Below are 27,437 nucleotides of genomic sequence, written 5' to 3' on the forward strand. Positions count from 1 at the left end.
ATTTTGCCCGCCCCCCCCCCAGCCAGTGGGAACGTAAGGCTGCTAAGAAGGCAGGAGCAGCTGGCAACCTCCAGGGATGCCCAGGAAGGGCGACTGGCCCATCCTCCCCAGTAGCCCCAGAGCTCCTCCCTCGCAGGCCCTCGGGTGGCTTGCAGGAGGCCTCCGTGTAACCATGGCTTTGCCCGGTAAAGATTACCCAAGGGACCGGCCTGCTTCTGCCTTGCAACGCGGGGCAGTTTGGAGGGAAGGCGCTTTCCGGCGAAGGCACCCATGCAACCGTCCAGGGAGTTGGCTGCTTCTGCTCTGTCCCGGCTCCGTTCTCTGCTTGCGGGGCAAAAGGGGCGGCTGCGGCCGACGGGTTGCGCAGAGCCGGGAGAAGGCCGCCGCCCGAGGACGCGGCGCCGAAGGAGACGAGCCCGCCCTGCCCTGCAGGGGGCGCTGTGACGCCTCCCCGCGCGCGGCTCATGCGTATTCAGCCCGCTTTGTCCGCGCGACAGAGGGGGGCGGAGCCAGCCGGGAACCGCGCGTCCTGCGTCCGCGGGCTAGCCGGAAGAGCCGCGGCAGGAGCGGCGGCGACTGGCAGGTAACCGGCGGGCGCGCGAGGGACGCCGGCCCGCTGCGGCCTCCCATCCGCGAGGCGGGAGACCCACCTGGTCCGCGCGTCCTCCGGGCCTGGCGGGGGCGCCGGGAGGGCGGCCGAGACCTCCTGGCCCCGCGCCGGCTCCTCGGCCAACGGGGAGCAGCCCGTCTCTCGCGGGTGCCCCGAGATCAGGGCCGGCCTGCGCTGCACCTGCGGGCCCGAGGCGACTTCCCCGCCTCCCGGGCCCGTTGTTTGGCCGCGGCGCTTCCCGGCGCTGTCGATGGAGGCGCCGACGGCCTCGCTTGAGCATTGCGGCGCTCTGCCCTAGCAGGATCTCCGCGAGGATAAACGGTGGTGGGCCCTTTCCGAGCAGCACGTTGGAGCTGAACCGGGACCGCAGCGCAGCAGGTTAGGCGCCATGTCGACCGAAGCTGCTGAGCTGATGGATGAGCCTGAGAGCCATTCTTACGAGGAGGAAGAGGAGGAGGAAGAGGAGGAGGAGGAGGACAATACCAGGTAGCGTCTTCTGCTTCTTAGAGGGGCGGGTGGAGGCTGAGAGAGGCTGAAACACCCTGGCAAATGTGTCATGCAAAGGAGGATGAGTTTTCCCAGGGGTGGGGGGGGGGACAGTTTCTTGCTGGAGCACAAAGAGATGGGCCATCTCTGGGACTGCCAATGCCAGTCTGCGGTTGGCACAGCATGGTCTCTGACATTGCCCAGTCCCTTCTCTGAGGAGTGAGCTTGCCTGTCAGGGCCTGGGTGCAAAAGGTGGGAGATGTGGTTGAGTTATTTGTGGCGCAAAGCTTGCTCTGCCTTGATGCTCCAGAGTTGAGGGCCTGCCCTGCTGCCTGCAGATGATTTGAGCTTGCGGTGCCCTGCCATTCTCCCCGGGACCCCTGTCTCTCCACAGTCCCGCAGACCTCTCTGAGCTGCTGAAAGAAGGGACAAAGGAGGCCCATGACCGGGCTGAGAACACTCAGTTTGTCAAAGATTTCCTGAAGGGACGCATCAAGAGGGAGCTCTTCAAGGTACATCCTGCTTTATCCAGGTCCTAAGTCTCTGGTTGGGGTCAGAAGAGGAGACAAATTTAGCCCATGCTGATGGATGCCCTGCTCTGGAGCGGAAAAGCCCCATGTGTGGCAAAAGAGGGTTGGTTTCTCAGGAGTCACCCCTCCATCTCAGCAGTTCTGGGTTCTTTAATGTATTTGTATCTCCTTTTTCTGGCTTACAATGCACTGGAAATGAAACGTTCGGTCCTGGACGGGTCCAACTGGGAGGTGTTTCTTTCATTAAAGCGAAGGGTCATTGCTGTTCTTGGCACGTTGGCCTGAGGGAGCAAGGCAGCCTCAGGCACAGCAGTCCTGCTACACAATGGCTTGGACAACAGGGTGGACTGGTAGCCACTGGCCTCTCATGGCTCCTTTGTTCTCATGCAGCTGGGCACAGCAGCCCTTTACTTCACATACTGTGCGCTGGAGGAGGAGATGGAGCACAACAAGGACCAGCCCAGCTTTACTCCTCTGTATTTCCCTTTGGAGCTGCACCGGAAGGAAGCCTTGGCAAGAGACCTGGAGTACTTGTATGGGGAAGGCTGGGAGGAGAAGATCCAGTGCTCAGAAGCCACTCAGCGCTACGTGGATCGCATCCATCATGTTGGGCAGCATGAGCCGGAGCTCCTGGTGTCCCATGCTTACACCCGCTACATGGGGGACCTTTCTGGGGGTCAGGTGCTGAAGAGGGTGGCCCAGCGGGCACTGAAGCTGCCAAGCACTGGAGAAGGGATCAACTTCTACATGTTTGAAAACATTTCCAACCCCCAGCAGTTCAAGCAGTTCTACCGAGCCCGGCTCAACGCCCTGGATGTGTCCCAGGAGACCAAGGAGAGGATTGTCAAGGAGGCCAACAGGGCCTTTGAATTCAACATGCAGGTGTGCGGCTGCTGGATTTCAGGGTGCCTGCTAAAGCCACCCCTCCTCAAATCCATCCTTCTGGGGGCGTGCGGGTGTGGGCTGCTTCTTTTCCCAAGGCCGTCTGCCATTTCCTTCTTGAGCAGAGTCCGTCACATCTCCCTCAGCCCACCCTTGGCCCTCACCAGCCAGTGGTGCCAAGTTCAGGTGTCTCTTTGGCCAAATGAGCAGCATCTTTTGTGGCATGTCAGGCTTGAGCCAGCAGGCCCCGTAAAGGGCCTGGAGGCCTCCAGTTGCATCCTGCCTCCTGCTCTGACATCCTGAGGGAGAGGCCTGGAGTCCTCCAGCAGCAAAGTGAGTCTTTCTGCGCCAGAGGCTGCTCCCAGGGCCCATCGCTCTCTGAAGTGCTTCCTGCTATGGGGTGGCTCTGATTTGCCATCAGGAGTGCAGTCTGGCTAGAGTCCAGAGCGCCCACAAGGGCTGGACCTAGATAAGCTGAGCACTCCTGGTGACTGTTGTTTCAGCTTAGGGCATTCTTGGTCTTTGTCCGCAGGTCTTTGAGGAGCTGGACAAGATTGGGGCTTTGTTACCAGAAGAAGCCCAAGATGGCGGCCTCCCAATGCATGACGGGAAGGGAGACATGCGCAAGTGCCCGTATTATGCCTCGAAACCTGGTAGGTCCCAGACTTCCCCCTCTTCCCTCTTTGGCTTCCTCCAGCCTCTAATGGTCCTCTTCCTCTTCAGCTGGCTCCAAGGACACTGCCTGCCCCTGCCACCTTGCCCTGGCTGCCCTGAAGCAGCCCACCGTCCAGCTGGTCTTGGCAGCCTGCGTTGCAGTCACTGCTGGCATTGCAGCCTGGTACGTGATGTGAGGCTGGGCACCGGCTGTCTGTTGGCTCTTGAAGAAATTGCTCCTTTTTTCCATTGACATGTGGACTTTTAATGCCGGATTTAATTGAGGAAACATTAAACCCAAATCTAGTGTACAAATGCCTGTGTGTCCAAGCAATTAGTGGTAGAACTGATAGAAAACATGAGCTATTGACTGGGGGGGGAGGGGCTGAATGGTTTGAGCTTTTTTCTTCCTCGCTACATGGAGGGGGTGATGGGGGGCACAGACAGGCAGCCTTCTCACCTGGATGCAGAAGGCTCTTCACTCCCATTAGTTGCAGGAGGGTCTCCGATTTGTACATATGGAAAGTGGTAATGGTTTCATTTTCATGTAACTTATAGACTATGGTGATGCCTCTGACAAAATAAAATTAATCTTTGGTTTCTGCAGTTCACATGATTTGGGGAGGGTACTTTCAATTTCCTCTGATGGACTGCCTCATGTGTGTCCTCACTTGGCACGTGAAAATAAGAGGGGCAAAATGAGCTCCAGGTTAACTTCTGGTCCACCCCAGCCCCTTGCATAAAACCAAGCAATCCTCCCTTCTCCTCCCTGGGTGACCAGCAGGGCCCCCTTCTCTCCACCCCCAACATCCAGGCTTTGGATTATACCCCAGATACACAGCAAACAACCGCTGAGGGTCAGTCTTTTTATTTGATTACAAACATGGAAGAGCTGTGACAGGTTACTTCTCTCTAGGAAGAACGGGATGAGAATTCCCTGCTGGTTCCTAGTGCTTTAGAGAGGTCCTCAGACCCAGGCCAAGCCCATCTGTGCTCTGCAGCATCAGTGGATAGCCTTTGGGCGAACAGGTGCCTGGGCAGTATCACACACGGGCACAAGGGCTTGAGACAAGGCAGCCTAGGCTCTGGAAAACTGAGACAGGGACTCAGACCAGCCACCTGCTATCCCATCACAAGCCTCAAGAGCGGCTGTGCACCCTTGTTCATCGGCCAGACAAGGGCTTTCTAGCAAAACTAGTGCAAGATGGCATGCATGTGTGCCTACGGGGTTTTCACATTTCCATACAGTAGTTATTAAGTTTAGTACCTGAAACAACAGTCACAAAAGGGAACCTGGGACAAGCACAATTTCTTGGCTCAGGGTTGGCTCGGAACAGAGGAATATCTGTAGCCTGGGGGCTGGCTCTGAGCCTCCTGCACATCTCCAGTGGGCAAACAGGATCCAAATCCAGCTAAGATGGATGGTGCCATTGGCCCACCCAAGTTGAGAGCGATGGCTCAGACAAAACAGAAGAGAAGGGATGATGGGGGAGGCAGCTCTCCCTGCTTGCATGGGGTACCCTACACTTTGGCTGGGCCTCTTCTTTCTCCCGAATAAGGTCTCTGAGCAACTCTGCAGCTGCTTCACTCTGGCAGGCACATCTCCTGCAAGCAAGGGGCAGACTGGCTTCCAGTGCTGGCCTGGCCATAATCTACAAAGCATAGGGAGCTGTGCAGAATCAAAAAACAAACAGCCTCTTCAAGAGTGGAAAAAGCAGGTGTGGGAACCACCAACATGGAGAAGGAAACCTTGGCCTTTGCACCGCCAAGGACAGGCAGGAAAGCGCATGGCCCTGGACTTCTGGGGGTGGGACCTTGACAAGTTAAACATGCCTCCGTAGAGAGCAGAGACAAAAGACCACCAAACAGGTGAGTAGACTGAATCTTTAGAATCACTCCAGATAAGGAGAGGATAAAGGATCGCCCACATGGAACTGAATGGGAGTGATCCATTACGGATATCAGTTCCAGGAGACAAAGGGATTGGCTGGCGCCTTTTACAGGACACTAAGTTCACCAACATCCCTTCTAATCACTTTTGGAAATTGCTTATTTAAACATCTTAATGCTAACTGTCTTTGGAGGGACTACTCTCAAACGTCACCTGGTGAATGAATGTTTATCCTGAACAAAAGAAAAATTGTAAGTTTCAGAACTTACAAAAATTGAGATAAAAGACAAAGTTAAACAAGATTTTGAAATAAAGTTACAAACAAATTAAGACTCCAAACAAATTTGAAATATTGAAAGTTCTATCATAAGATTTTAGAATTAATATAATATAAATAGCTTTTGTAAGAACCAGAATTATTTTGGCTACCGCAAGTCATAACAGGTAAGAGACCCTGTGATTTAAGTTGGACAATAGAGGGGACTAAAATCCAGGCCCCCCAAAAACAAAACCCCAACTTGCCTTTAGGATTGGGATTTACAAAATTATACGAAATACTGTTAACATTTGAAATATTAAAGATCTTTGAAGAATAGGGCCAGAAATCAGTATTAACAATATCAGTAACAATGTCTGTTTCTCTGTATAGTCTGTCTAAAAGATGAAGGAATGACAGATGTAACAAATTTTACTTGATGAAGAAATAATGGAATCAGAAATATTGGGTAGAAAAGTGTGGATTACAAAATAGACAAGGCACTCAAATAGGAACAAGTGTGGATGACAAGAGCCAAGAGAACGACCCTGATGACTTTACTGGATAAATAAAAGAAGCTGGTTAAGGCTTAGGAAATCAAAGGGCAAATACAAAAGCAAACTAAGACAATGATTTGGATAATGACTTTCCATTACAAAAGAAGCTGGGGGGGGGGGGAGAGAAGCAGCATCCAAAGGAATTAAAGATCAAGAGTGTTAGAAGTACAAGAAAGGAATAACAATTTGTTGGTTTGATCAAGGTTAAAGCAAGACTTTTTTTTTATAAAACTCTAGTAATGCTTTATGACCTTTTGTTGACACTACGACTGAAAAGATGGGTAGAAAAAAATATTTGTAACTTTGTAGGGGGCAACATGAAATTGCTTTTACTTCTGAGGAAAACCGAAGGTCACTTCTTTACATATTTCCTTTCCTTTCTTTCCTTTTTTCTAGGTATTTTTTTCCTTACTTTGCGTTTCTATACTATCTTTTTCTGACTTTAATTGTATTTACTATTACCATGATATTTAAATTCTTCAATTAATAAAATAAAATAAAATAAAAAAGCCAAGAGCACCACGGACTTTGCTCCTTCTCCCTCTGCCTGCTGCGGGTGAGGCCGGCCTTCTCCCACGGAAGGCAGCCGCAGCCAGGCCCCAACAGTACCTTGCCTTGGAGGAGAGCCACCCGTCTGACCCAGCCTCCCCATCTGCCCCCAAGAGCCAGCTGAGCAGATCCCCGGCAGCCCTGGGGGGCACCACAGCCCTGAAGCCTCTCTGGGCGGAGGAAGGGGAGCAGAGAAGCACAAAAGCATATAGGAAAGGTAAACCAGGGGGGGCGGCAGCCGTAGCAGAGCTTTCCAGCTGAGCAGGGCCTGCTAGCACTTGCGCTTGTGGGTGTAGATGTAGGCCTTGCAGTTGGGGCAGGTATGGGTCACGTCCTTAAATTCATCGATCAGGCAGGGGATGAAGCAGCAGCCCAGGTTGCACCTGGAAGGGAGAGGGGAAGCCATGAGGGGCAGCAGGGGCTCCTTTGCATCCACAGCCCTCTTGCCAGGGAGGGAGAGGGAAACACAGCCTTAGATGCTCCCTCCCTCCACTCGGAGAGCGAAAGATGTTCTGCCCCAAAGGAATGGTTTGTAGGGACGGGCACACTCCCCCCCCACTTCTCCCCCTCCCCAGCCTTCAAGCTCAGATTTCACAGCCGCCGCCCCCACTTACCCGATAAAGCAGCAGAAGAAGCCCAGCAGAAAGTTCATGAGGCCGATTTCATAGGTGATCTTAGTGGTGATGGCCTGCTGGCAATGCGGGCACACTGTGGGGACAGGGGCAGCCTGGAATATCTCGCCCTGCAGGACCGTCACAGTGGTTGCGGTGCCCGATGGCACTAGCATGGTTGCTGTTTGCCCTCCAGCGGGGGCACAGGGGCCAGTGGGAGAATAGTAGCCCATCGGGGCGTGTGGCCCCGGGGGCACATAGTAGCCACCTAGACAGGAAGGGAAGAAGGGACTTGTTTAGGGCCCGGACGGCTCAGAGGGAGACTCCTTGCCCGGCCACTGCCTTCCTAACAGGCCAGGGCAGAGAGTCTAGAGATCAGCCTGTCCCAATTCCTCTTCCCTGGCTGCACTCAGAGCTTCCAGAACTGCCAAGGCAGAGCAACTGCCCAGTGGACCACGGTCTGGGCAGCTGCCATCCTACAAAAGGTTTCAGGGCCTTGTAACCAAAGGCCACTTGAGGGCAGGACAGAACCCAGGGTCCTAAGTGGAGAACTACCCACAGCCCCTTGCCTGATTTCTGTTTAACTATTTTTTGCTGCACGTCATATTGCTTTAATTGGAGATTTATATACTGCCTTGATATTAACCGGCAAGATAAGATCCTGTTATGACAACAGGATACTGTCACACTTGGTTTATGTGCTAGTCCAGCCACTGCCGACCGGGAGCAGCTTTTAGGCTGGCACACATCTTCCCCCTGGGGATTTGAAAGGAAACCCTCCCTGTCTCCCATGCAAGTGCCACTTACCAGGAGGGAAATAGGGCATCGAGCTCTCTGCTGGCATAGGAGGGGGGATGAAGCCCGACTGGGGGGGAGGCATTGCTTCATAGGGTGGGGGGCCAACATCGGAAGGGGGCTGCACCATGGCTGGAGAGCTCCTACCTGAAGAGATTTGGAAGAACGGAGTGTCACATGGAGAGAATGGTGAACAGGTGGGTAATGGGTCACAAACAGAGCCTCACCTGCGGGGAAGGGGAACCCATCCTTCTCTTCCAGGAGGGGTGCTGATGGCCCCCCAGGGTAGGGTGGAGGAGGGTCGTTGGACATGCTGAAAGAAAGAAAGAAAGATGCAGAGCTGCTGAGATAGGTGGTAGGCAGGCTAGGAAAAGTATGAGAAAAGCCAGGGGGAAAGGGGGGGGGGCAGCTTTTCTCACAGAATTCTTGGCAAAAAAGATCCCCACAAATGGCCCAACAGTTTGCCGGTGCCTTAAGGGGAGAAGACAAATCAAGGCTTTCATCCTGCCCCTCAGCTGGCCTAGGGGTACTGGCCTGGCCTGAAGAGCTTTGCCCTAAAAGAGACGGAAGGATAAAGACCCACAGCCAGTTGGAAGGGGAGGCTCGGCTCAGCTCTCCAGAATGACCTTGTTGAGGGGCTTTCCTAAAGGCCGCCCGTTTCAAGGCATCTCTGCTAGCAGCTGAGCATCACAGAGGAGGGGGGGGAGGAGGAGCAGAGCCACCCGAAAAGGCAGCTGGCGGCGCCCGGGGCCCGTTGATAACGGGCGGAAGGCCGGCACGGCCACAATCCCGGTGGCACACTGGGCCCACAACCTGGGGCCCGCCCTGCCCCCCCTTCCTGACAGTCAGCGCTCCCTGGCCCAGCACGAGGGCCGCTGCGGGGCCCGGGGTGAAAAGAGGCCACCCGGCCGGCCAGAGGCCTCCCTCGCCCAGCCTGGCTCCAACCGGCCTCCCTGCTTCAGCGCGCAGCCCTCGCCCTCCCGGCAGCAGCGCGCCTTGGTCCCTCTGCCCGCCAACAAGGCGCCTGGGGCTGCTGGGCGGGCAACGATGGAGGCCCGGGAGAGCCGCGCCCGCGATCCCCGCCCGGGAGGGGCGCAGCAGCAGCAGCGGGGGCGCCGGGGGTCCTTTCGGCCGCTTCCTCACAGCCCTTCCCGGGCCAGAGCGGGGCCTCCTTCGGGCGAGCAACCCGAGAGCACAGCTGTCCGCCGTGCTCCCCCCGTCCCTCCGGCGAACGGAGACCCTCTGCCCGCCCAGCGGCTCCTCCCCGCCCCCGCGGGCTGCGGCTCCCTTCGGAGGGCGACCGGGCGGCACCTGCAGTGGCCCCGAGTCTCTCGGGTCAGCAGCGGCGCTGCGAAGCCGGCGGCTCCGGAGCAGAAGACGCGGAGCGACCGGCGGGCCTGACGGAGAAGGGAAGGATAGTCCGGGAGACCACAACCCCCAGCATGCCGCGCGCGAGGAGCCGCTCGGGCGCCCAGAAGGCCCTGACGCCCCGCTGCCCCCTCCCCCCCCCGGCGCCCTCACCTGCCGAGCGAGACCAGCCGCTTCTGCGCCCGGCAGAGCGGGGCGGGGTTTCGGGGCGGGCGGGACCAATCCAGATTGAGGAAGCGCCGTCCCTCGCGCGCCGGAATGGCTCCCACCGGGCCCAGACGCGTGTCGGCAAGCTTGTCTGAACCCGGCAAGGCTGGTGCGGCTGATCGGGTGCCCGGGAGACCCGCGATGCCGGCGTCCCCGGTGCGAGGACGCTCTGGGACCGGGCTGGGAGGCCGAGGGGTCCCCGCCGCCGCCGGGCCCCGGGGAGTGGGCGCCCTGCGTGGCCGGCGTGGGGGTGGTGCCGGGGCCAGCCTTGCTCCGGGGCCCCTGGCTTCGGCTCCCGGCTCTCCCGCCTCCGCCCCCCCGCCGCGTTCCGGGTCTCCTAGCAACCGGGAGAAACTTTCCCGCGAGCAGAACGCCGCCGCCCGCCGCTGATGCCGCGAGTCTGCCCAAGGCAGCGGGACCATGAGCCACAACCTGTCCTTCGTGGAGCTGATCAACCTGGCCATCGGGACGCCGGAGCTGGGCAATGTCAACTTCAATGCGCTGCACCTGTTCCTGCACAGCCTGGTGGAGCACCTGCATCTGCAGGACGTGAGGAAGAAAGTATCGGCCGACGAGCTGGAGTTCGTCAAGCCACCGGCCAGCTCCGCAGCTTCTGCAGCCACCGAGGCCCTCCCCGTGGCGCAGAAGTCCAGTTCCATCTTCCACCAGATGCACGAGAGGATCACCGCCATCGAGAAGCAGCTCCAGTTCCTGAATGAGAGCCCTGACACGACAGAGCTGCTGGCCCGCAGCCAGGGCCTGGGCCAGCCTGCCCTGGACATGTGGCAGATGATGCAGCTGAAGAAGAAGATGGAGCTGAACGAGGAGGGCATGACCAAGGTAACCCCACTTGGCCCTGCCCTTCGCAAGCAGGCGGCTGGGCCCCAAACTGTACCCCCTCCAGGCTGCCAGTCAACGCCTCAGCCGGCCATCCTTGCCTGGAATTCCCTGCAGCCCATCCGGCAAGCAGAGAATTCTTTGCTGGGTGAATAGAGGAGAGGCTTTGAGCAACCAGAAATAGGGAACACCTTTGTGTGGCACCTTTGTGACTGAGGACAGCTTCCCCCCTTTTCTGCGATTTCCCCATTGCTTCTCAGTGCCCCCCAATCACTTCCACCATCTCTTCCTTTTGCCATTACAAAAATTGTGTAAATACCACTAAGGCAGGGTTTTTCTCTGGGCCAAATGCTAAATTCCTAATTCCCCACCTTCCTCCTGGCCCTCTGTGACGCCTCCTGTTTTCCCATTCAGGCCATGAATATGCTGCAGGACCTGCTGAATAGCATTTGCTCACTGAAAATCGCCACAGAGGGCTTTCAGCAAGAACTGGGGCAGCTGAAAGAAGACATTGCCCAGGTGAGTGGTCCTGAGGGAGAGAGACCTCTGGCCTGGGTCCAGAAGGATGCTTTTGGTGGTCAGGCCTTTCTCCGTGGAGGGAGACAAGCCTTCGACCAAAGGCTCCAATGGAAAAGGAAGCCTCCTCACCCAGGAGGTGCAGCTGTGATCCCGGTTTTATGAACAGATCAATGGAGAAGAAATGAAGGAGCGGCTCCTGTTCCTGGACAAACAGGCCAGGATGATGGAAGAAATGAAGGAGCAACTGGTGAGAGAATCCTGAACCCTCATGCTCTGGCCACTCCCTTGGTCCCCCCACCCCCATTAACCCCTTATCCTGCCTCTCTGGCCTCTCCGTTTGCCCCTTGCAGCCACCCCTGTTGAACCTGCTGGCAGAGGGAGCAGGGCAAGGCCTTCAGATGGGCAGACAGAGCATCAGGGAGTGCGGAAATGGGGGTGAGATGATGTGGTGGAACTTCAAGGACACACACACACACACACACACACACACACATACAACGCTTCAAATACTGGCTGGGCCTCGAGAGCATTTAGGTGATTACTCTGCACACCAAGAATGACAGAGTGGCACTTCCACAGGGGGCACCTGAAACTTTAAAAAAATACACACACAACACCTTTAATGTATAGGCCTTTCTGTCTAGCTTTGGGCATCATTCTCCCCTCCTTAGCGCTTGTCCCTTTCTCACCTCTCACCCCCTGGGCCGGAGCTCTTGGGCTTTGCAGACAACCTATGGGAGGCTTCAGTTTTGGTCCTGCTTGGTCCAGCCTGTTTAAAAAAACCTCTTCTCCTTCTGAGAGCAAACTTTTGCCTCAGCTCCCCTCTCCCCAATGGGCTCAACCTTCTTCTCCCCTCTGTGGACACAGGGCCTCGTGAAAGAAAGGGTCAGCCTATCTGCAAGTGCTTCGGATGTGGTGTGCTGGAGTGCCCTTTGCGAGACGCTCACCGGCAAAGTGAGTATGACTGAATTGCATCCTCCCCTGAAGGCCCAGATGGGGCACCAGGCATCTCTCTGTGCCAGCATAGTTCCGTTGGCATGATGGGAGCAAACCCACCAACACACAGGTGAGTCGGATTCATGTCCTTAGACAAATTGGAGTCAACTCACCTGGGCAGGCAAAGTGCAGCAAGAATGGGGTGGGTCTGGAGGCCAGGACCTCCCTTGCTCGGGTGAGGAAAGTGGCGGGGGGCCAGTCCCTGCAGCAGCTTCTCCCTGCCATGCTGATGCCCTACAACTGAGCAGCAGAAGTGCCCCTTTTGGAGGAAACCCCTGATTGCAAGGCATAGCTGCCCTCCTGCCCCGCTTTGGCATTTCAGACTTTTGAGGAAGAGAAAGTGGGCCGAGAGGAAGAGGAAAGGGACCGAGAGGAAGAGGAAAGGGGCCGAGAAGAAGAGGAAAGGGACCGAGAGGAAAAGGAAAGAGGCCGAGAGGAAAAGGAAAGAGGCCGAGAGGAAAAGAAAAGAGGCCGAGAGGAAAAGGAAAGAGGCCGAGAGGAAAAGGAAAAGGTCCGAGAAAAGACATCCCGGGAGATCCTGGCTGTTCTGAGCCAACTGCCTGAGAAGCACGAAGCTCTCCTGAGCCACATCACTCAGCTGGAGGCCCAATTGAAGTACCCAGCAGGACCTGCAGGTGAGGCTGACAAGGGGATAGCAGTGCCCATAGTGTGCCCAACTGCTGCTTCCTGGGGGCAATTGGGATGGTCTCCACTGGGAGCGCTGTCTCCTGGCCCTCTACCTGCCTTGAGAGCCACAGGCCAAGGATCAGGTGGGCTCTGGCTCTTGCTTAATGCAGCTTGGGGGCTCCAGCCTCAACCCCCCCCCCGCACCCCTCAGGCTGGCTAAGCCTGAGCAATCTGGCACAAGTCCTTTTCTTCCCTCTATTTCTAGCTTTTGAAATGTCTCCCGAGCTGAAGTTGCTGCTGGAACGGATGGAGATATTGCAAACTCAGAGCCAGCAGGTGCCCTGGGGGGCGTAGCCTGGCAAGGGACGGGCATGGGGGGCCTGCATGAATGTATTTCCATAAACACGCAAAGCCAAACCACAGAGAGAGAGAGAGAGAGAGAGAGAGAGAGAGAGTCAGTTGGTGGGGGCATAGGATTTGCAGGACAATAGAAATTTAGGGACAAAGCGTTAAGGGGCCAAATCACCCTATGGTCTGGACATGCTCGACAGCCCACTGCCACTGAGGGGGGGGGCATCTAATCCAAGATGGCAGTCCAGTGGGGAAGAGGTTCTGGGTGGAAGCCCCCTTTGGCCTGAGCAGCAAACAGACCCCAAAGCACTTTCAGAATCCTGCCTGTTGAAGGTCCACAGCCAGGCCAGCCAAGGCGTTGATGCTCCTGCCCGCAAAGGGCTCGGCAGTCTCTCGATGAATGCAAGCAAAGCCCAATGCAAATCAGGCCTGGGTTTGGCCAGGCACTGCAGAGCATCTGCCCGGGCCTCTTCAGGGAAGGTGCTGGTCACACAGTGGCTGGACTCAGGCCATACTGCTGGCCACGCCAGAGAGCAAATGGAGATGCTGGCTTCTTCCTCAGGGAAAGGAATCTCTGCAAGAGACCCTGGAGCAGATGGAGAAGCTGAGGGAACAGTATGAAAAACTGCAGCAGGGGGTGGAGAAGTTAGCCAGGAGCAGCACGGAGATGCAGGTACGGGGCTGTACTGCCACTCAGTCAGCGGCCACAGCTTGTGGCTGGCGGAGAAGCAAGGAAGCAGCCCAGGCAGTTTGAGCATGAGGAAAAAAACTGAGTCTGCAGCAGAGTTTGTACTCCCTCTACAGATCATACGCAACATGTTGCATCAGTTGGATGTCAAGAAAGCTGATAAGGACTCAATCCAAGAGGAGATGAATGTGGTGAGTCTTTGGGAGCTGGAGGGGAGGATCTTTTCCCCACCCCAGTCAAGTCTCTGGTATGAGAAGGAAACTGGGCTGGATGAAGCCTCTGCTTTGCTTGCTTCTTTCCTACCTGAAGTCACCTCAATCTTGGACAGAAGAGAAATCCCAGGGATTTCGGCATATCTGCTCCAGCGTGACTACAGATTAAGTGAAGTCATGTCACTGTTCATGTGAGGGAAATGCCTTTCTTAAGAAAAGATGCCATTTTTTCCAGATAGAGGCAGTCACGGGGCTTCTGTGCCTTTAAGGGGCAGACATTCAACTGATCTAGCTTCCTTTTGGGCCTGCATGTGCCGAGCAGCAGCTCAGGGAGTTGATTCCCTGCCTTAAATTCAAGCATTCAAACCACAGGAGCCCTTCTGGAAGCAAAGGGCACTTCCTCTTGCTTCTTCATCTGGGCAGTGGCTGTCAGGAACACTGGTTCCAAGATCTACCCACATTGAGGAAAAATTGGAGGCTTTTCTCCCCTGGCCTCTCTGCCAGCTCCTGGGGTGCAGGGAGGACTTGCTTTGTCTGCCCCCAGAAAGCTGACAAGAGTGCGCTGGAGGCAATGGTGAACCATGGGCAGCTGCAGGTGGCCACCAGCCAACTCAGCGAGATGATGCAGGATCTGTTGCAAAAGATGTCTCTGCAGGACAAGGATTGGCAGAAGGCGCTCGAGAAGCTCTTCGTGGACATGGACTGCAAGGTGACCCCTCCCTGCCCAGCACCCTCCTGGGGGACCTTGGCTGCTGCAGAGCAGACCCCTCCTGTCGAGCAAGAGGGCCCACTCAGCCACTCTTGCTGCCCCACCGCTGGACCGCTTGGCCCTGGATCCCGTGAGCCGGCAGCTGGAGGAGGTGTGGAAGTTCATCAAGAAGTACCTGAGTGAGGGGCCTCGCTTTGATGCTGACAGCGCGGCTGGCTTCAAAAAGTGAGGAGGGGATGGCAGAGCCTAGTTGTGTGTGTGTGTGTGTGTGTGTGTGTGTGTGTGTGTGTGCGCGCACACACGTGCATTGCATAGCCTGCCAGAGGCGCCCCTTCTTCTGTGGGTCTTCACCCCTCGGTGATAGAGGGAGACGTGGTGGAGCTGGGAATGCAGCCCCAGCCCTGGGGCAACAGCTGTTGATTTATGCTTTGCAGGCAGCTCTTTGAGAGAGTGAAATGCATCTCCTGCGACAGGCCAGTGACCATGATGACTGGGCCGTGAGTATTCCCAGGGCCTTTCTGGGTTGGGCAGCAGATGGAGGAGCAACGATTGTATTCGCCCCGTGCTTCTTCACAGGCACATGATCACTGTCCGGAAAGCCACACTGAAGCCTCGTCCAGTCAGTGCCAGTGGCTACGAATACCTGTTCCACCAGCAGAAAAGGTCAGTGACTTGGCTGGAGACAGTGGGGGGGGGGCTGTTTGGATCAGCTGGGTGGGAACTCTGGGAGCAGCTCTTTTCACACATCCAGAGGCAGCACCTCCCTGCTGGATAGGCATTCCCAGCCATCAGAGAGATGTCTCGATTCACCCCAGCACTGCATTGCCTTTACTGCTTGCCTCTCACGTGGTGCTTGTGTCTCTGGTGCTGAGCGGGGCCTCTGACTCCCTTCCCAGGGATCAGGATCCGAGCGAACTGAGTGGCAACCCCCCTTTGCAGACCTGCTGGCAATGCCAAGCCCAACAGCAAGCCTCCGCCCTCAAGCACCTATCCCGGGCCCAGGACTTCGCCACCCTCTACCCCTATGGGGACCCTAATGCCATCACCTACGACAACGTGAGCCCTCCTGTGTGGGAGGGAGGGAGGGAGGGAGGGAGGGAGAAGTCCTCTCCTGAGGGATTTGCTGGGCCCATCCAGGGGAGAAGCACCTCAATGGTGACAAGGGCGGAAGAAGCCTCTGGAGATGGAGATTCCTTCTCAGCAGCAGACCCAGCTGCTCTCTGTGGCTCACAGGTGGCCCCTTCTCTTTCTGTGCATTTCTTGTCTCAGACTGAGGTAGACATTCTGGGAGTGAACGGGGTCCTCTACAAAGGCCGAGTGAGCTCACATGCGGCAGAGCGGACATTTGCCCTGCAGAAGGAATTTGCAGGTGGGTGAATTGGCCGTTTTGCGTGCCAGGGAGGGTTATCACCTGTTCCCATCCTGACACCTCCAGATTCTTGAGAGGGCCTGATACGGGGAGGCATGTCTGTCCTTCTAGGGCAGCGGTTCTCAACGTTTGTGTGACGGCGACCCCCGTCACACAAACGTTATGCGCATACGTGGCGTGCATGGGGGGCGGGGCCCCATGCGCATTGCGCATGCGCGGCGGCGCCCCATGCGCGGCGTGCATGCGCGGCGCCCCCGGGAGGCGCGGCGGTGCCCCACGCACGGCGCGTATGCGCGGCGCCCCGGGAGGCGCGGCGCCCCCCCATGCGCGGCGCACATGCGTGGCACCCCCGGAGGCGCAGCGGCACCCCCATGCGCGGCGCGCATACGTGCCCCCCCAGAGGTGCGCCGTCGCCCCCATGCACGGCGCGCATGTGCGGCGGCGCCCCCAAAGGGGAGAAAATGGCGGATCGCCGCCTTTGGCGACCCCCGAAAAATGGTCGATCGACCCCAAATGGGGTCGCGACCCATAGGTTGAGAACCGCTGTTCTAGGGGAAACCAAATGGCTGGAAATCCCCTCCCCAGCCACAGGAGAATCCAGTGGGGTATTCTGGCTTGCTCTTCTCATTCCCCAACTCAGTCGCTCCTCACTTCGAGCACCACATTCTACACGGCAAGAGTCTTGGGCAATCTCCTCACAGCCTGGCTGTTGTGCTTCTTCCCCACACAGCTCTGAAGATTCCCCGGCCTCCGATGGGGGTGCGAATGGAGAGAGTTCGCTCTGCCTTTGCAGACATCAGTGCAGTGCCCTACCCCTGTGAGTTGGCCTCTTTTCTGACAGGGTTCAAGTTCTTCTAAATGTGAATGGGGCCAGTGTAGCATGGGGGAAAATGTCTCTTGGGAAGAAATCCTGATCCTATCTGGTTTCTTTCTTTTCCAGCCTCCGTCCTCCGTCGAGTGGGGTCTGCAATAGCCAACAGCAATCAGCGACCGCAGGAGCTTAGCTGTGACCCTGTGGACAGAACAGCTATTGGCGCGACCCTCGGCGAAAGCCACGTTCAGAACGAACGGGAAGTTCCAGGCCTGTAAGCTCAACTCTCCATAAGCCCCATCTCATTTCCTCTCTCTTCTTAAATACCTGCCAGATGGGACAGAAAGTGGTAGAGACAGAAGTGTCGTGGGGCTCCTTTCCCTCTCAGCTGGGCTATCTGGGCTAGGCCCTTCAGCCAACCTCCATTATGTTGTCTTCCTAGGGGTAGCCGTAGCTTTTAGCAGACTCCTTCCCTGAAGATTTTGGTCATCCCTGTCAGACTGCTGATACCGTAACGGAAGAAGCTGCTTCCTACCCATCTGAAACAGAAGCCACAGACTTGCCTGGCTTTCCAAGGGGAACAGTTGTGTCCACAACTACCATCATGCCTGACTCATGTCAGATGTGCAGCAGATCATGGGCTAAGATTGGTGCTTCTCTCTGTGGTGAACCAGGATTCCCGAACAAAACATTCATTATGATGACAGTGAACACAAGTATTCTAGGGGCCAAGATCTACCAGAGATTACAGTTTGGACCTTGGCATCTTCAGAAACCTGACCAATGTGCTTCTTCCCTCTCTATATGGGATTTCGGAGATATTCCTGATACTGTCTCTCTCTCAGCCATGGCACAGGAAAGCATTCATCTAGTGAGAAAATGATTCTATAAATATTCTTTTTCTACATGCTGTGAACTGCTGCCTCTGTTCTGCAAGCAGGCAAGAAAGGGGCTTGGTTCTTTTTCCTCCAGCCTCAGCAGTTCCCTGGGTAAGTGGTTAGCAAGAGAGGGAAAGGCCTCCCAGTGCCAGGAAGGGGGAACTGGTGATGGTCATTGGATGTCTTGGTAAAAAGCAGATCAATCCAGGCTGGTGGGCAGTTGAAAAAGAGGAAATTGGTGCTGGAAGCCTAGATGTTGTCATGAGGGGCAACTGGAGGCGTGGGGGTTTCTGCGTAAGGACAGATCTGTTCCCAATAAGGGTGGGCCTGGGCATGTTTCCCTGCAACAGTCTGTCACCCTCCAAACCCAAAGGCCCTTGGGGGCAGAGAGCTGCCTCCTTTCCCATGTGGGGTGGTGGCTCCCGAGGGGCAGGCAGGCAGCCTCTATCCTTGGCCCTCTTCCTCTAGGGGCCACTTCAGCTGATGAAAGTAAGGGGTGCTTGAAGGCACTGGAACCCTTTCTGGGAATGACTCCCAGGGAGCCACTGCAGGAGCTGCCAGGCTCATCCTGGTTGAGGGGGAGACAGGGTAGGGGCCCCCCACGGCCTCCTGGGGTGCTGCTGCTCTAGCCCGGTTCCGGTGCTGCGTTTCCGGCCATCTTTGGTTTTCCTTGGTGGGGGGTCGCTTTGGCTGGAGGTTGAGGCGGAGGGCCGATGAGAAGCCTCAATTTTGGGGCGGTGGAGAAGCCAGCGGTTTTCTGGCCTGGGTTTTCCACTGCGGGCCGCCAGTCGCGAAGCTGACGCAGGGCATGGAAGTGGGACAGCCACGATCTCCAGGACCCTGGATAGAGGCCGCGTGTTGAGTCGGGCAGCCCCTTTGGAGCCCCGGCTCTGCCTGTAGGTGGACTTCAACTCCCATCATGCTCTGCCAGAGCGCGGCTTCTGTCCTAGTTCATTGCCACAGTTCTATCTGCACTTTCCTAGCTCTCGGGGCTTCGCCAGCTTGATTGACGGCCGCAGATCCCGCCCTTTCCCCTTAGTGCCGCCCGAGCTGACGGACGGTTGTTGTTGTTTTCCAAGAGTAGCGCGGTGCCTGCTGGAAAACGTAGTCCACGGATGGGAGAGAGGACTGACGATTATCGGGCGGGCGGGGAGTGATGACTCGCTTTCCCGTGGTGCTTTGCGCGGCAGCGACCTGCAGGCCTGCCTGAGGGCCGACACAGCGGCGCGACAGCCGCTAGCTCCTGCCCTGCCATGGGCTCCCTGCTCAGCCGCCGCATCGCCGGCGTGGAGGATATCGACATCCAGGCCAACTCAGCCTACCGCTACCCGCCCAAGTCCGGTGAGGCCCGGAGGGGGCTCCTCTGCATGAGCGCCGGCCGGGAACCCTTCCCCGCTTCGGGGTGGGCGCCGGCCGGGCTTCCTGGGCCCCGGTGGCCTTCCGGGCAGCGGTGCCTGCGGGGCGGAACAGAGCTTCCGTGGCGTAGGGCAGTCTATCTGAGCCTGAGCACCGGGTTGCCAACGCGGCCGCGGAGGAAAAGGGTCCCCGCCGAGCGAGCTGGAAGGGCCTCGGAGGCGCCCGGGGGCCCCGCGGGAGGCAGGGCCGCGCGTATTCAGACGGAAGCCGCCGGTGGGCCGGCTGCCCGGCTGCTGGAGCCGGCCGGAGGGTGGCGGGGCCCGCGGGAGGGCCGGGGAAGCCGGGTCTGGGCCGCGGAGAAGAGGGAAGGTCGGCCTTGGAAGGTTTTCTTTCTTTCTTTCTCTCCCTCCCTTCCTTCTTCCTCTGGACATCAGGCAACTACTTTGCTAGCCACTTCTTCATGGGCGGCGAGAAGTTCGACATGCCACATCCCGAGGGCTACCTTTTTGGGGAGAACATGGACCTCAACTTTCTGGGCAACCGCCCCGTCCAGGTCAGCGCAGGCAGCCGTGGGAACTTTTCTCCTTAGGATCTGGGTTTTATTCGGGATCCAAATGAACTGGGGGAAGGTATCTCTAGGGGATAAATTAATATTTATATATTAATTTTATGTATGTGTTTCAAAAAATAGTTCTTGTTTAAGATTTGCACTGCATTAAAAAAAATAAAACACTGAATGCGGGAAATATTGAATTTCAATTGATGCTTTTTTCTAAGTTATGAATCTGAATGCAGTTCTGTTTTTATAGTTAATGGTATAGTAAACTCATAGTGTGCTGGAACATATCTCAACGAGTTGGCGTCACGCCAACTACAGAGGCCAGCCAGGAGTGAATCTAGCATATAATGCTAATTGAGCTTCAAAGTCTTGGACTGACAGGGATATGCCTGTTACATGAATGCATTCCCAGGGAAGCCAAACCACCTCAAACGTAATCCTTTTGTGTCGGGGGGGGGGGTAATTCTCCCATCCCCTTTGTTTGGACCACATCATGCTGCCCGTCTGCCTTTCACCCTGCCTCACAGACTCTTGGTTTGTCTTTCCAGTTTCCCTATGTGACCCCAGCCCCTCATGAGCCAGTAAAGACCCTTCGGAGCCTGGTGAACATCCGTAAAGACTCCCTGCGTCTGGTCAGGTACTTCAAGCCAAACTGTGGCGGTTGGGAGTTCTTCCGGCTCCTGGGATTGGCTGTCTGTTTGGCAGGTTTTGTGATCTGATTCCTGCCAGGGCTGCCTATTGGGGGGGGGGTTGTTTTTCCCTTTTCATTGCAATTCCCTTACCACATTTTTCATTCTTTGCCAATGACTGGCAGACTCTTGTGGCCAGAGTCGATTTGGTTTGAGCTGTGGCATTCCAAATGCTTGTTGTGCTGCCCAGCCTTTGAGGCTCTTTCTGTCTGAAGGCCTCTCATAAATGGTCAGGCAGCTGGGAGTTGCACCGGTTAGTTGGGAAGGAAGCAACCAAGAGACCCAAGTAGAGCCTGGCAGAGAAATTAAGAGAAGATGAAAGGTGAGATGGGCATATATGCTGATCAGGGACTCTGTCCCCAGCTATTTAAGAAAAAAAACAAAACACCTTTTGTCTAGTCTTGTTACTATTTTATATTTAAAAAAACAAGTAACAAGTATTAAAGAACTCTTTGAAGGCACCTTAGCAGAGATAGCCAACAGTGTAATTGCAGGGCAGTTACTGCGACAGTATTTGGAAAAGGCGGAGAAATGTAAGGAGGTTGAGAGATTTCAGCTGCCGAATCAACCTTTCGCCCATCCGGGAGATGCAGTGGGTGGATTTTGTTTCTCTGCTGACTTAACTTTCCTTGGTGCAGGTACAAAGAAGATGTTGACAGCCCCATAGAGGAGAACGGGAAGCAGAAGGCTTTATACAGTCTTGAATTCACCTTTGATGCAGATGCCCGGGTGGCCATTACCATCTACTGTCAAGCAACAGAGGAGCTGATTGGTGGCATGGCTGTGTGAGTACAGGGACTGTGGGGTTGGGCAATGAATGGGCCTCTTGGATTAATTTTGTCCCAAGTCTGGCTTCTTTTGGTGGTGCTTCTGGAAATGTGAACGTTGCTCAGTTATCGGCAGCTGACAAGTGGCAGCTCCAAGACTCATTTGCAGAGATGGTGGTGGGGGGTGAAATTAGGAGGGATTGGTGCCTGTGGGCCCAGGTGGAGCGAAGCACTGCTTCCTGGGATGGCGCCTCTGACCTTGTCCCTCACCTGCAGCTACAGCACAAAGAATCCTCCTCTGCAATCGGAGACGGTGCACTACAAGCGAGGAGTGAGCCAGCAGTTCTCCCTGCCGTCCTTCAAGATCGACTTCTCCGACTGGAAGGATGAAGAGGTGACTCTCCCCGCCTTCCAGCTGCTTTCCGAGTAGATGAGAGTCAGGGCAGTTTATGATTTGGGAGAGGTTTGGCTTCCTTGGTCTTTCTTCGGGCTTTGGATGCAAAGCCATTGGGTTCATGTGGCACCAGAGCCAACCTGCCTGGCTCTGGGAAATCAGTCCAGTTGTCGGACCCACGGGGAGGAGCCGAGAGAGCAGGAAGGCATCTACAGATTGCATCTGCCACGGCTCCATTGCTCTGCCTGAGGAGTGATTTTGCCCCCAACACAGGAGGGGCAGGAGGTGAATGAGCCAGCATGTACTCGGATGCCTTTCAGATTAAAGTTCTGCTATGCTCTCAGTCTGTGGCTAATATCTTGGCCTTTCCTTCCAGCTGAACTTTGATCTTGACCGGGGCGTTTTTCCAGTGGTCATCCAAGCCACGGTAGACGAAGGCGATGGTATGAGGCAGATTCATGCCTGTAGTTGGGCAGCACCCCTTGGAGCTATGTCAGATGGGGGGGGGTTGAAAAGGAGGGCCAAAGGGGCTTGGACAGTCACTTGTTTAGTTTGAACTCCACTAAAACTGGCAAGAGTGCCTTTCAATCATTTGGGATGTTTGGAAAGAAGGGCCTTCCCGTTCTGCTAGCCTCCTGCTGTCCTGCAGAGAGACATCCCAGCATTAGCTGCTCCCTTCAGTCCTTGGGATTTGTCTGTTTTGCCCCCATCTCAAGAAGGGAATCCCTTGCTGCCACTCCCCCCATCTTGGTTGGGAGAGCCCAAGTAGTCTCCAGCAGAGGTTTCACCTAGCAAAAGGGGTGAAGACTGTCTCCTCCTGGCTCGGAGGCATAGAGTTGGCCCAGCTGCTGGGCTCCTAGCTGGATTCTCACAGGCCTTATAATTGCCTCCTAGTTGTTGTGGAAGTGACTGGCCATGCCCACATCCTCTTGGCTGCCTTCGAGAAGGTAAGAAGTTCTCTTGCAGGATTCTGGATTCCTTCCCCCATTGGCTAATGGCAGCCTTGTCCAGAGCTTTGATGTGTACCTTTAAAGTGCAGCCTGGTATCTGGAGAGTTGGTGGTCTGCATTCTAGTGGTTGCAGGTGTAAACTGGGTTGGATTGCTTAACATTCCAGGTGCTATTTTGACTTGTGTTTTTCTGCTACAGCTGGAAACAGTTGCATCTCCTGAGCTTTGGGTCTTATTGCAAATTCAGGAATTTATGCAGCAACCTCAGAAATTCAGTTGGGGGTTTCCATTGCAAGCAACTTGGGCCACTTCTATTATCTTCCAGCAGGGTTAATCTGTCTTCCTTCTTTCTTGCTCACTAGCACGTTGATGGCAGCTTCTCTGTAAAGCCCTTGAAACAGAAGCAGATTGTAAGTCTTTTCCTGCAATCCTGGGGGGGGGGTGAGGGGATAGTGGCATGGGCTGCTCCATGGGAGCCTTTCCTCATGCTCACTTACTCCCTGGTTTCGACAGGGCAGCAGGGGGCACCGGGGATCCTGCCCTCGCAACTGGGCAGCAGGGAATTGCCCAGACTGCCCCCCTCACCACCACCCCAGTAGCGGCCAGGATGCTGCTCCAGAGCTTCTGAGCTAGGCCTGGCAGCAGGGAGGAGGGGCGGGACCACAGCTCCCTCTCCACTTGATCTGGGAATCAGGAATGTTTGGGGGCCCTGTCTTAGAGGGGGTTAATTCTAGGCCTGGACTGAGCTTGGGTCCCTTCTCATTCCAGCTTCAAAGACAGCTTCAAGCATTCTTTTTGACCCAGATCTTGTGGGGCTGTTTAGAAAAGTTTTTTTAGTGGGTTTTAGTCATTTTTCCTATGTAAACAAGAATTTGGAATCTGCCTGGAATGGGCAGGGAAATGTCTACTAGTAGTCGGTGCTTGACTTTCTGCTTGTCCTTTCCTCCCCCCCCTCCCCCCGCAGGTGGATCGGGTGAGTTACCTGCTGCAGGAGATCTACGGCATTGAGAACAAGAATAACCAAGAGACCAAGGTAGGGAAGGGAACCCTAACCCCCCCCCCAGGCACTTGTCAGGCAGAAAAATGCTAGATTAGTTGTCCCAGGTTTCTCAGTCTACCCAGAGGACCCCCATCAGGGCTGGGAGGGGGCACTCCGGCTTCTCTGCCTCTCCTGGTGAATGGAGGCTCTGGATGGACCGAGGGGTCCCTGCTGTCCTGGCTGCAGGGCATCAAATTAGCTGTGTCCACCAAAGAGGCCAACCACTTGGGAGATGTGGATGTAGGAAGATGAGAAGCTCCCAGCTAAACCCCCCCTCTGTCCCGACAGCCCTGCGATGATGAGAACAGCGACAACAGCAACGAGTGTGTGGTGTGTCTCTCGGACCTGCGGGACACTCTCATCCTGCCCTGCAGGCACCTCTGTCTGTGCAACTCCTGTGCCGACACCCTGCGCTACCAGGCCAACAACTGTCCCATCTGCCGTTTGCGTATGTGTGGGGGAAGGGGCCCATGGAAGAGGTCTCCCCTCCTCACAAACTCCCCAGACAGGCCGAAGGGTGGGTCACCTTTCAGGTGTACAGTGGAGGCTGCCAGAAGGGTAGGAGTCCTCCAGAGGTCTGACCCTTTGCCACCCCCGATGCCTCGGCCAACGGGTGCTTCGGCCGCCAAACAGCCAAAGGACGTCTCTTACCTTCTCCCGCAGCCTTCCGTGCGCTGCTGCAGATCCGGGCAGTGAGGAAGAAGCCGGGTGCCTTGTCACCACTCTCCTTCAGCCCCGTCTTGGCCCAGACTCTGGATCGGGAGGAGCAGTCGGTGAGCCAGAACCCCGGCAAGGCCCTCCCTCCCCCCAGGGTCCACACTTCCCCCAACTTCCCTTGGTCAGCAGGGAGGCTTTGGTCCTTGTCTGGAAGCCGTGAAAGTGGCCGAAGACTGAGGAAAGCGCTCAGTCTGCGACGTCAGAAGCCGCTCCCCACCTAGGGACGCCTCTTTGGAAGGAAGTTTAGGGTGCCAAGATTATTTTTTTTTAATATTTTGCTCTGTTTCAGTCCCTGTCTGAGATTTTTATTTTCGAAGTTTCTGGCCAACTTTGAGGGTTACCCTTAAAGGTGGGATTTGTGTTACAAATTCAGGCTTTGGCAATTTCTTGTGCGGTTGCGAGAGCAGAGCTAGCCGGGTGCTGGTTCCCATTCACACATTGGACTGTCCTTGCTTTCCCAGTGCTCGGACAACATCCCCCCAGGGTACGAGCCCATTTCCCTGCTGGAAGCCCTGAACGGCCTGCGCTCCGTCTCGCCCTCCATCCCCTCGGCTCCCCTCTATGACGAGATCAGCTACTCTGGGGTGCTGGACGGCCTCCCTCCCTCCAGCAGGCCCCTGGTGGGGCTCGACCGAGGAGGCCTGGAGAACAGCCACTCAAAGAGCAAGCGCAGCAAGTCTCCGGACAGGTGAGCGGGCCGAGGGCCAGCTCAGCCCAGCAGGCCCCACAGGTCCCTCCTGCTTCCCTTTCCCTAATGGCCACTACAATCTCCCACCCCCCTTTTTGCAGTGCTCTCCGGTCCCCCTCCTCACCAATCCATGAAGAGGACGAGGAGAAATTCTCGGAAGAGCTGGCCCTGGAGCCGCCTGTTGCTGGGACGGGGCACATCCTGTGTGAAGACAGCTCCCCTGAGGTGAACATCTCTCTGTTTTAGAAGGGTTCTTGTATCCTCTCCCTCCTTGGAGCAGTCAGCCCAGCACCATGGTTTGTGGGAGGACGAGGGCCGTGTTGAGGAACAGCCAGGTGTATCTTGGAAGCAGGCCAGAGGACACCGTTTCTTGTGGCTGAGCTCTGCCCCCCTCCACCGGGGCCCCCAGGCCTTCCTTGGTGCAGGGCCGGGCCTTCTTGGTTCGCTCCTGAACAGGGAGATTCCTGGGGAGACAGTGGGCACGAGCAGATGTGCCATGGGGTCAAAAAGGATTTGCTTTCCTCGGGAGCCTTATCACTTGGGGTGGGGATCACCCTGATTCCCAGGAGATCTTCTCTACTTCTTCAAGTCTACAGCCCAAGTCCTGGCAGAAATTGAAGGGCAGATAATAGTTTTCTCTGGGCTTGGCGTCTTCCCAAGGGTTGCGGGAGGCCCTTCTGACAGGTGCTGGAAGACACTGCTGGAGCTTTCCCCTTGTGCCTTGGAAGTGTTTCCTTTGGGAAGGTGGACACAGGCACACAACGTAAAACGAAAGATTGGCACAGTAGAGCTCCCTACGTGACAGAGATGCAGAGGTAAGCTTGCCCTGTTCTCGTCTCCTCCAGAGCCTGGCAGCTGAAGAAGCCAAGGTGGTCGCTGCCCTGCCACAAGGTGAGCCTGCTGGGGACTCAGGAGGGTAAGCAGTCTTAGGGAAGGATGCTTGCTTTGTGCCAGGGCTGCTGGAGGATGGATAGGTGATTCCCTCTTGTGGAGCTGAGCCCAAAGGCCCTGGTAAAAAAGAGCGATGGGACAAAAGATGGGACGAACGCAGGGACACATGCTGTGTGCAAAAGACCCTGGGCCAAAGGGAGGCTCCTGGGCAGCCAGAGGGAATGGGTTGGGGCCTGCTTCAGTTTTTTCCAGTCCCAGTGGGCTTCCTCTGCTGTCCCCCAGGTAGCCAGGATCTTGTCCAGGAGAGTAGCAAATCTTGTGAGGCCAAGGTCCTCCGGAAAATGGAAAGTGAGCTGCCTGCTGATGTCTACCTGCCAGGTAAGGGCCCGCAGGGCACTTAAGGAGTCCAGCCTGGGTCTTGGGGCTCCTTCCTTGCAGCTGACAGGAAAGAGCCCAGCTTCTTTGCACCTTCCTTTTCCTGCTTTCCTTGCTTCTATAACTTCCTGGGGGCTGCAGTGGGGAGAGCTGGGTCTGCCCACTTTCCTCCACCAGGAAGATCGAGCCGCTGCAGGAGCCTTGCAGATCAATATAAGAGGCCCAGCTGTGTGTTCTGGGTCCAAAGAGGGCGAGAAGCAGTGGCTCAAGACGGGGCCTGGTCAGTGTCTGTTTGCGGGTAGGGTGGGGCAGATGGGAACCATTCCCTCTTGGAGCACCATGTTTGGCTGGACAAGGGACGTCATCTATTCTGAGCTTTTTTTCTAACTTCTCCCTCCTTTCTGTCTGCCCTCTGGCCCTGCCCCGCCTGGGCAGCCCTTGGCCCGGATGCCTGCTCTGTTGGGATAGAGGAGTAAGCCGGTACGTCTTCACTTTCCTTCCTGCGCGTCAGCAGACACCTTCCGAGGCCGGGCTGGGAAAGGGCAGCCACAACTGGGTGGGTGCTCATTCTCGGCTGCAGGAAGCCTCGAGTTTGGTTGCCCCCTTCTGCTCATCACCATCCAGGGAGGATGAAACGGGCCTGGCTTTTCCAGCACCTTTGCAGTACCCAAGCAGCTTCTCTCTGCAGTTTGGCTCCCTCCAGCCTCCCTGCAGCCCCAGGAGCATCAAGGCGACCACACTGCCGAGCTGCCTGTTCCCTTCTCCAGGGTCTTCTGACTTCACCGGTGCCCTCCCAAACCGTGGGAGCAGCAATTCCGGGCAGCCCTTCCTTTTCCTTCAGCCTCACCTCTGTGTTGAAAGTGGGCCGAACCTGTCCTAAGTACCTGGCCGAAGAATCAAACTCCAAGCACCATCCACCTGCAAGAAGCCAGCCCCTTTCCCCTCCCTCCTGGCCAGAAGGGACACAACTTCAGACGCAGCAAGATGGACACATTTTTCTTCTTTGGGCCGGTCTCGGGCCAGCACCCTCTCTTTTCTGGATATGTGTCTCTGTATAGACATGCATGACCCCCTTGTAGTCGTGATGGGAACGACCCCTTCCCGGTCTGCTGCCATGGACTGTCCTCTCCCCAGTGGGGACCCTTTTCAAGCCTCTGTTCTCTTGCTTAGCCATTCTTGGATGCAGTCAGCCCCTTGGGGCCTCTGCAAGAGCAGCTGGGGTGAAGTGGCTCCCCACATCGAGGCCTGCGAGTTACAGGGCTGTTCTTCCCATCTCTCACCAGGTGCAGCACCTGCCACCTGCTGATTGTAGCCACAGCTCTGGGACTTTCCCCCCCTCCAGGCCGGCCCTCATGACTTGTGCAGGAGGTCCCTTACTCTGCTGCCAGCCACTCTCCCCTGCCCTCCCCACCTCCCGGCGAGTCTCTTCTAGTGCCTGTCTTCTTTCCACACCTAGAAGGTGTGTTCCTATATTTATAGTAATAAACCTTTTGGTGTCACTTTCTGGTGATGCTCATCATTTGGAGCAAAGGAATGGAGCTGCTGGCTTGTCAGTTGTTTGCTGGATACGGTTCAGTGCAACAATGGAAGAAAGGTTGCCAAAATTTGGTTTCGCTCAGT

General features: G+C 56.1%; 4 protein-coding genes across 12 annotated transcripts; 3 read left to right on the forward strand and 1 right to left on the reverse strand.

Moving 5' to 3' along the window:
- Window positions 1-89: 89 nt before the first annotated feature.
- Window positions 90-3,477, forward strand: HMOX2 (heme oxygenase 2). Of its 2 annotated transcripts, none has more exons than XM_039360562.1 (6): window positions 90-583; window positions 909-1,096; window positions 1,491-1,608; window positions 2,017-2,508; window positions 3,041-3,161; window positions 3,232-3,477. In XM_039360562.1, exons 1-6 carry the CDS (start codon window positions 173-175, stop codon window positions 3,357-3,359), a joined length of 1,458 nt encoding a protein of 485 aa, XP_039216496.1. In that variant the 5' UTR covers window positions 90-172; the 3' UTR covers window positions 3,360-3,477. The 2 variants fall into 2 exon arrangements, with proteins under 2 accessions (XP_039216496.1, XP_039216497.1); XM_039360563.1 differs by having other exon boundaries at window positions 92-583; window positions 912-1,096.
- A 3,203-nt stretch (window positions 3,478-6,680) lies between these two features.
- Window positions 6,681-10,090, reverse strand: CDIP1 (cell death inducing p53 target 1). The gene is made up of 5 exons (XM_039360567.1): window positions 9,343-10,090; window positions 8,049-8,134; window positions 7,834-7,968; window positions 7,030-7,294; window positions 6,681-6,798 (listed from the first exon to the last, which is right to left on the reverse strand). Exons 1-5 carry the CDS (start codon window positions 10,086-10,088, stop codon window positions 6,687-6,689), a joined length of 1,344 nt encoding a protein of 447 aa, XP_039216501.1. The 5' UTR covers window positions 10,089-10,090; the 3' UTR covers window positions 6,681-6,686.
- An 861-nt stretch (window positions 10,091-10,951) lies between these two features.
- CUNH16orf96 (chromosome unknown C16orf96 homolog) lies at window positions 10,952-17,422 on the forward strand. The gene is made up of 16 exons (XM_039360559.1): window positions 10,952-10,999; window positions 11,103-11,187; window positions 11,620-11,706; window positions 12,071-12,383; window positions 12,641-12,711; window positions 13,289-13,399; window positions 13,531-13,605; window positions 14,171-14,334; window positions 14,441-14,560; window positions 14,770-14,832; window positions 14,912-14,998; window positions 15,232-15,391; window positions 15,605-15,704; window positions 16,435-16,521; window positions 16,645-16,789; window positions 16,958-17,422. Exons 2-16 carry the CDS (start codon window positions 11,182-11,184, stop codon window positions 16,974-16,976), a joined length of 1,608 nt encoding a protein of 535 aa, XP_039216493.1. The 5' UTR covers window positions 10,952-10,999; window positions 11,103-11,181; the 3' UTR covers window positions 16,977-17,422.
- Window positions 17,423-18,552: 1,130 nt separating this feature from the next.
- MGRN1 (mahogunin ring finger 1) lies at window positions 18,553-27,317 on the forward strand. 8 transcript variants are annotated; one of them, XR_005558733.1, is made up of 17 exons: window positions 18,553-18,734; window positions 19,184-19,302; window positions 19,857-19,945; window positions 20,636-20,782; window positions 21,041-21,158; window positions 21,535-21,601; window positions 22,053-22,105; window positions 22,470-22,517; window positions 23,072-23,140; window positions 23,435-23,594; window positions 23,810-23,919; window positions 24,325-24,551; window positions 24,653-24,776; window positions 25,397-25,442; window positions 25,725-25,820; window positions 25,995-26,297; window positions 26,585-27,317. XR_005558733.1 is itself a non-coding variant. In XM_039360297.1 (17 exons), the coding sequence occupies exons 1-16, from the start codon at window positions 18,647-18,649 to the stop codon at window positions 26,291-26,293; spliced, it is 1,602 nt and encodes a 533-aa protein (XP_039216231.1). In that variant the 5' UTR covers window positions 18,554-18,646; the 3' UTR covers window positions 26,294-26,297; window positions 26,585-27,317. The 8 variants fall into 8 exon arrangements, 7 of the variants coding, with proteins under 7 accessions (XP_039216230.1, XP_039216228.1, XP_039216231.1 ...); XM_039360297.1 differs by having other exon boundaries at window positions 18,554-18,734; window positions 26,253-26,297; XM_039360300.1 differs by having other exon boundaries at window positions 18,554-18,734; window positions 26,286-26,297.
- The last annotated feature ends 120 nt before the right edge of the window (window positions 27,318-27,437 follow it).

Source organism: Crotalus tigris, unplaced genomic scaffold (genome assembly GCF_016545835.1).
Source record: "Crotalus tigris isolate CLP2741 ecotype Arizona unplaced genomic scaffold, ASM1654583v1 scf7180000019173.45859301935:6455823, whole genome shotgun sequence".
NCBI lineage: Eukaryota > Metazoa > Chordata > Lepidosauria > Squamata > Viperidae > Crotalus > Crotalus tigris.

Bases quoted from the DNA above. Each gene is read 5' to 3' on its own strand.
- HMOX2 (XM_039360562.1), top strand. From the start codon at position 173: ATGGCTTTGCCCGGTAAAGATTACCCAAGGGACCGGCCTGCTTCTGCC. The intron at 1,097-1,490 runs GTAGCGTCTTCT...GTCTCTCCACAG, and splicing joins GAGGAGGAGGACAATACCAG to TCCCGCAGACCTCTCTGAGC. The intron at 2,509-3,040 runs GTGTGCGGCTGC...CTTTGTCCGCAG, and splicing joins CCTTTGAATTCAACATGCAG to GTCTTTGAGGAGCTGGACAA.
- CDIP1 (XM_039360567.1), bottom strand. From the start codon at position 10,088: ATGGCGGTGATCCTCTCGTGCATCTGGTGGAAGATGGAACTGGACTTC. The intron at 8,135-9,342 runs GTGAGGGCGCCG...TCTTTCTTTCAG, and splicing joins CGGCTGGTCTCGCTCGGCAG to CATGTCCAACGACCCTCCTC. The intron at 7,969-8,048 runs GTGAGGCTCTGT...AAATCTCTTCAG, and splicing joins TGGGTTCCCCTTCCCCGCAG to GTAGGAGCTCTCCAGCCATG.
- CUNH16orf96 (XM_039360559.1), top strand. The intron at 12,712-13,288 runs GTGCCCTGGGGG...CTTCTTCCTCAG, and splicing joins TGCAAACTCAGAGCCAGCAG to GGAAAGGAATCTCTGCAAGA. The intron at 14,999-15,231 runs GTCAGTGACTTG...CTCCCTTCCCAG, and splicing joins CTGTTCCACCAGCAGAAAAG to GGATCAGGATCCGAGCGAAC.
- MGRN1 (XM_039360294.1), top strand. From the start codon at position 18,647: ATGGGCTCCCTGCTCAGCCGCCGCATCGCCGGCGTGGAGGATATCGAC. The intron at 24,552-24,652 runs GTGAGCGGGCCG...CCCTTTTTGCAG, and splicing joins CGCAGCAAGTCTCCGGACAG to TGCTCTCCGGTCCCCCTCCT. The intron at 25,821-25,994 runs GTAAGGGCCCGC...TTCCTCCACCAG, and splicing joins TGCTGATGTCTACCTGCCAG to GAAGATCGAGCCGCTGCAGG.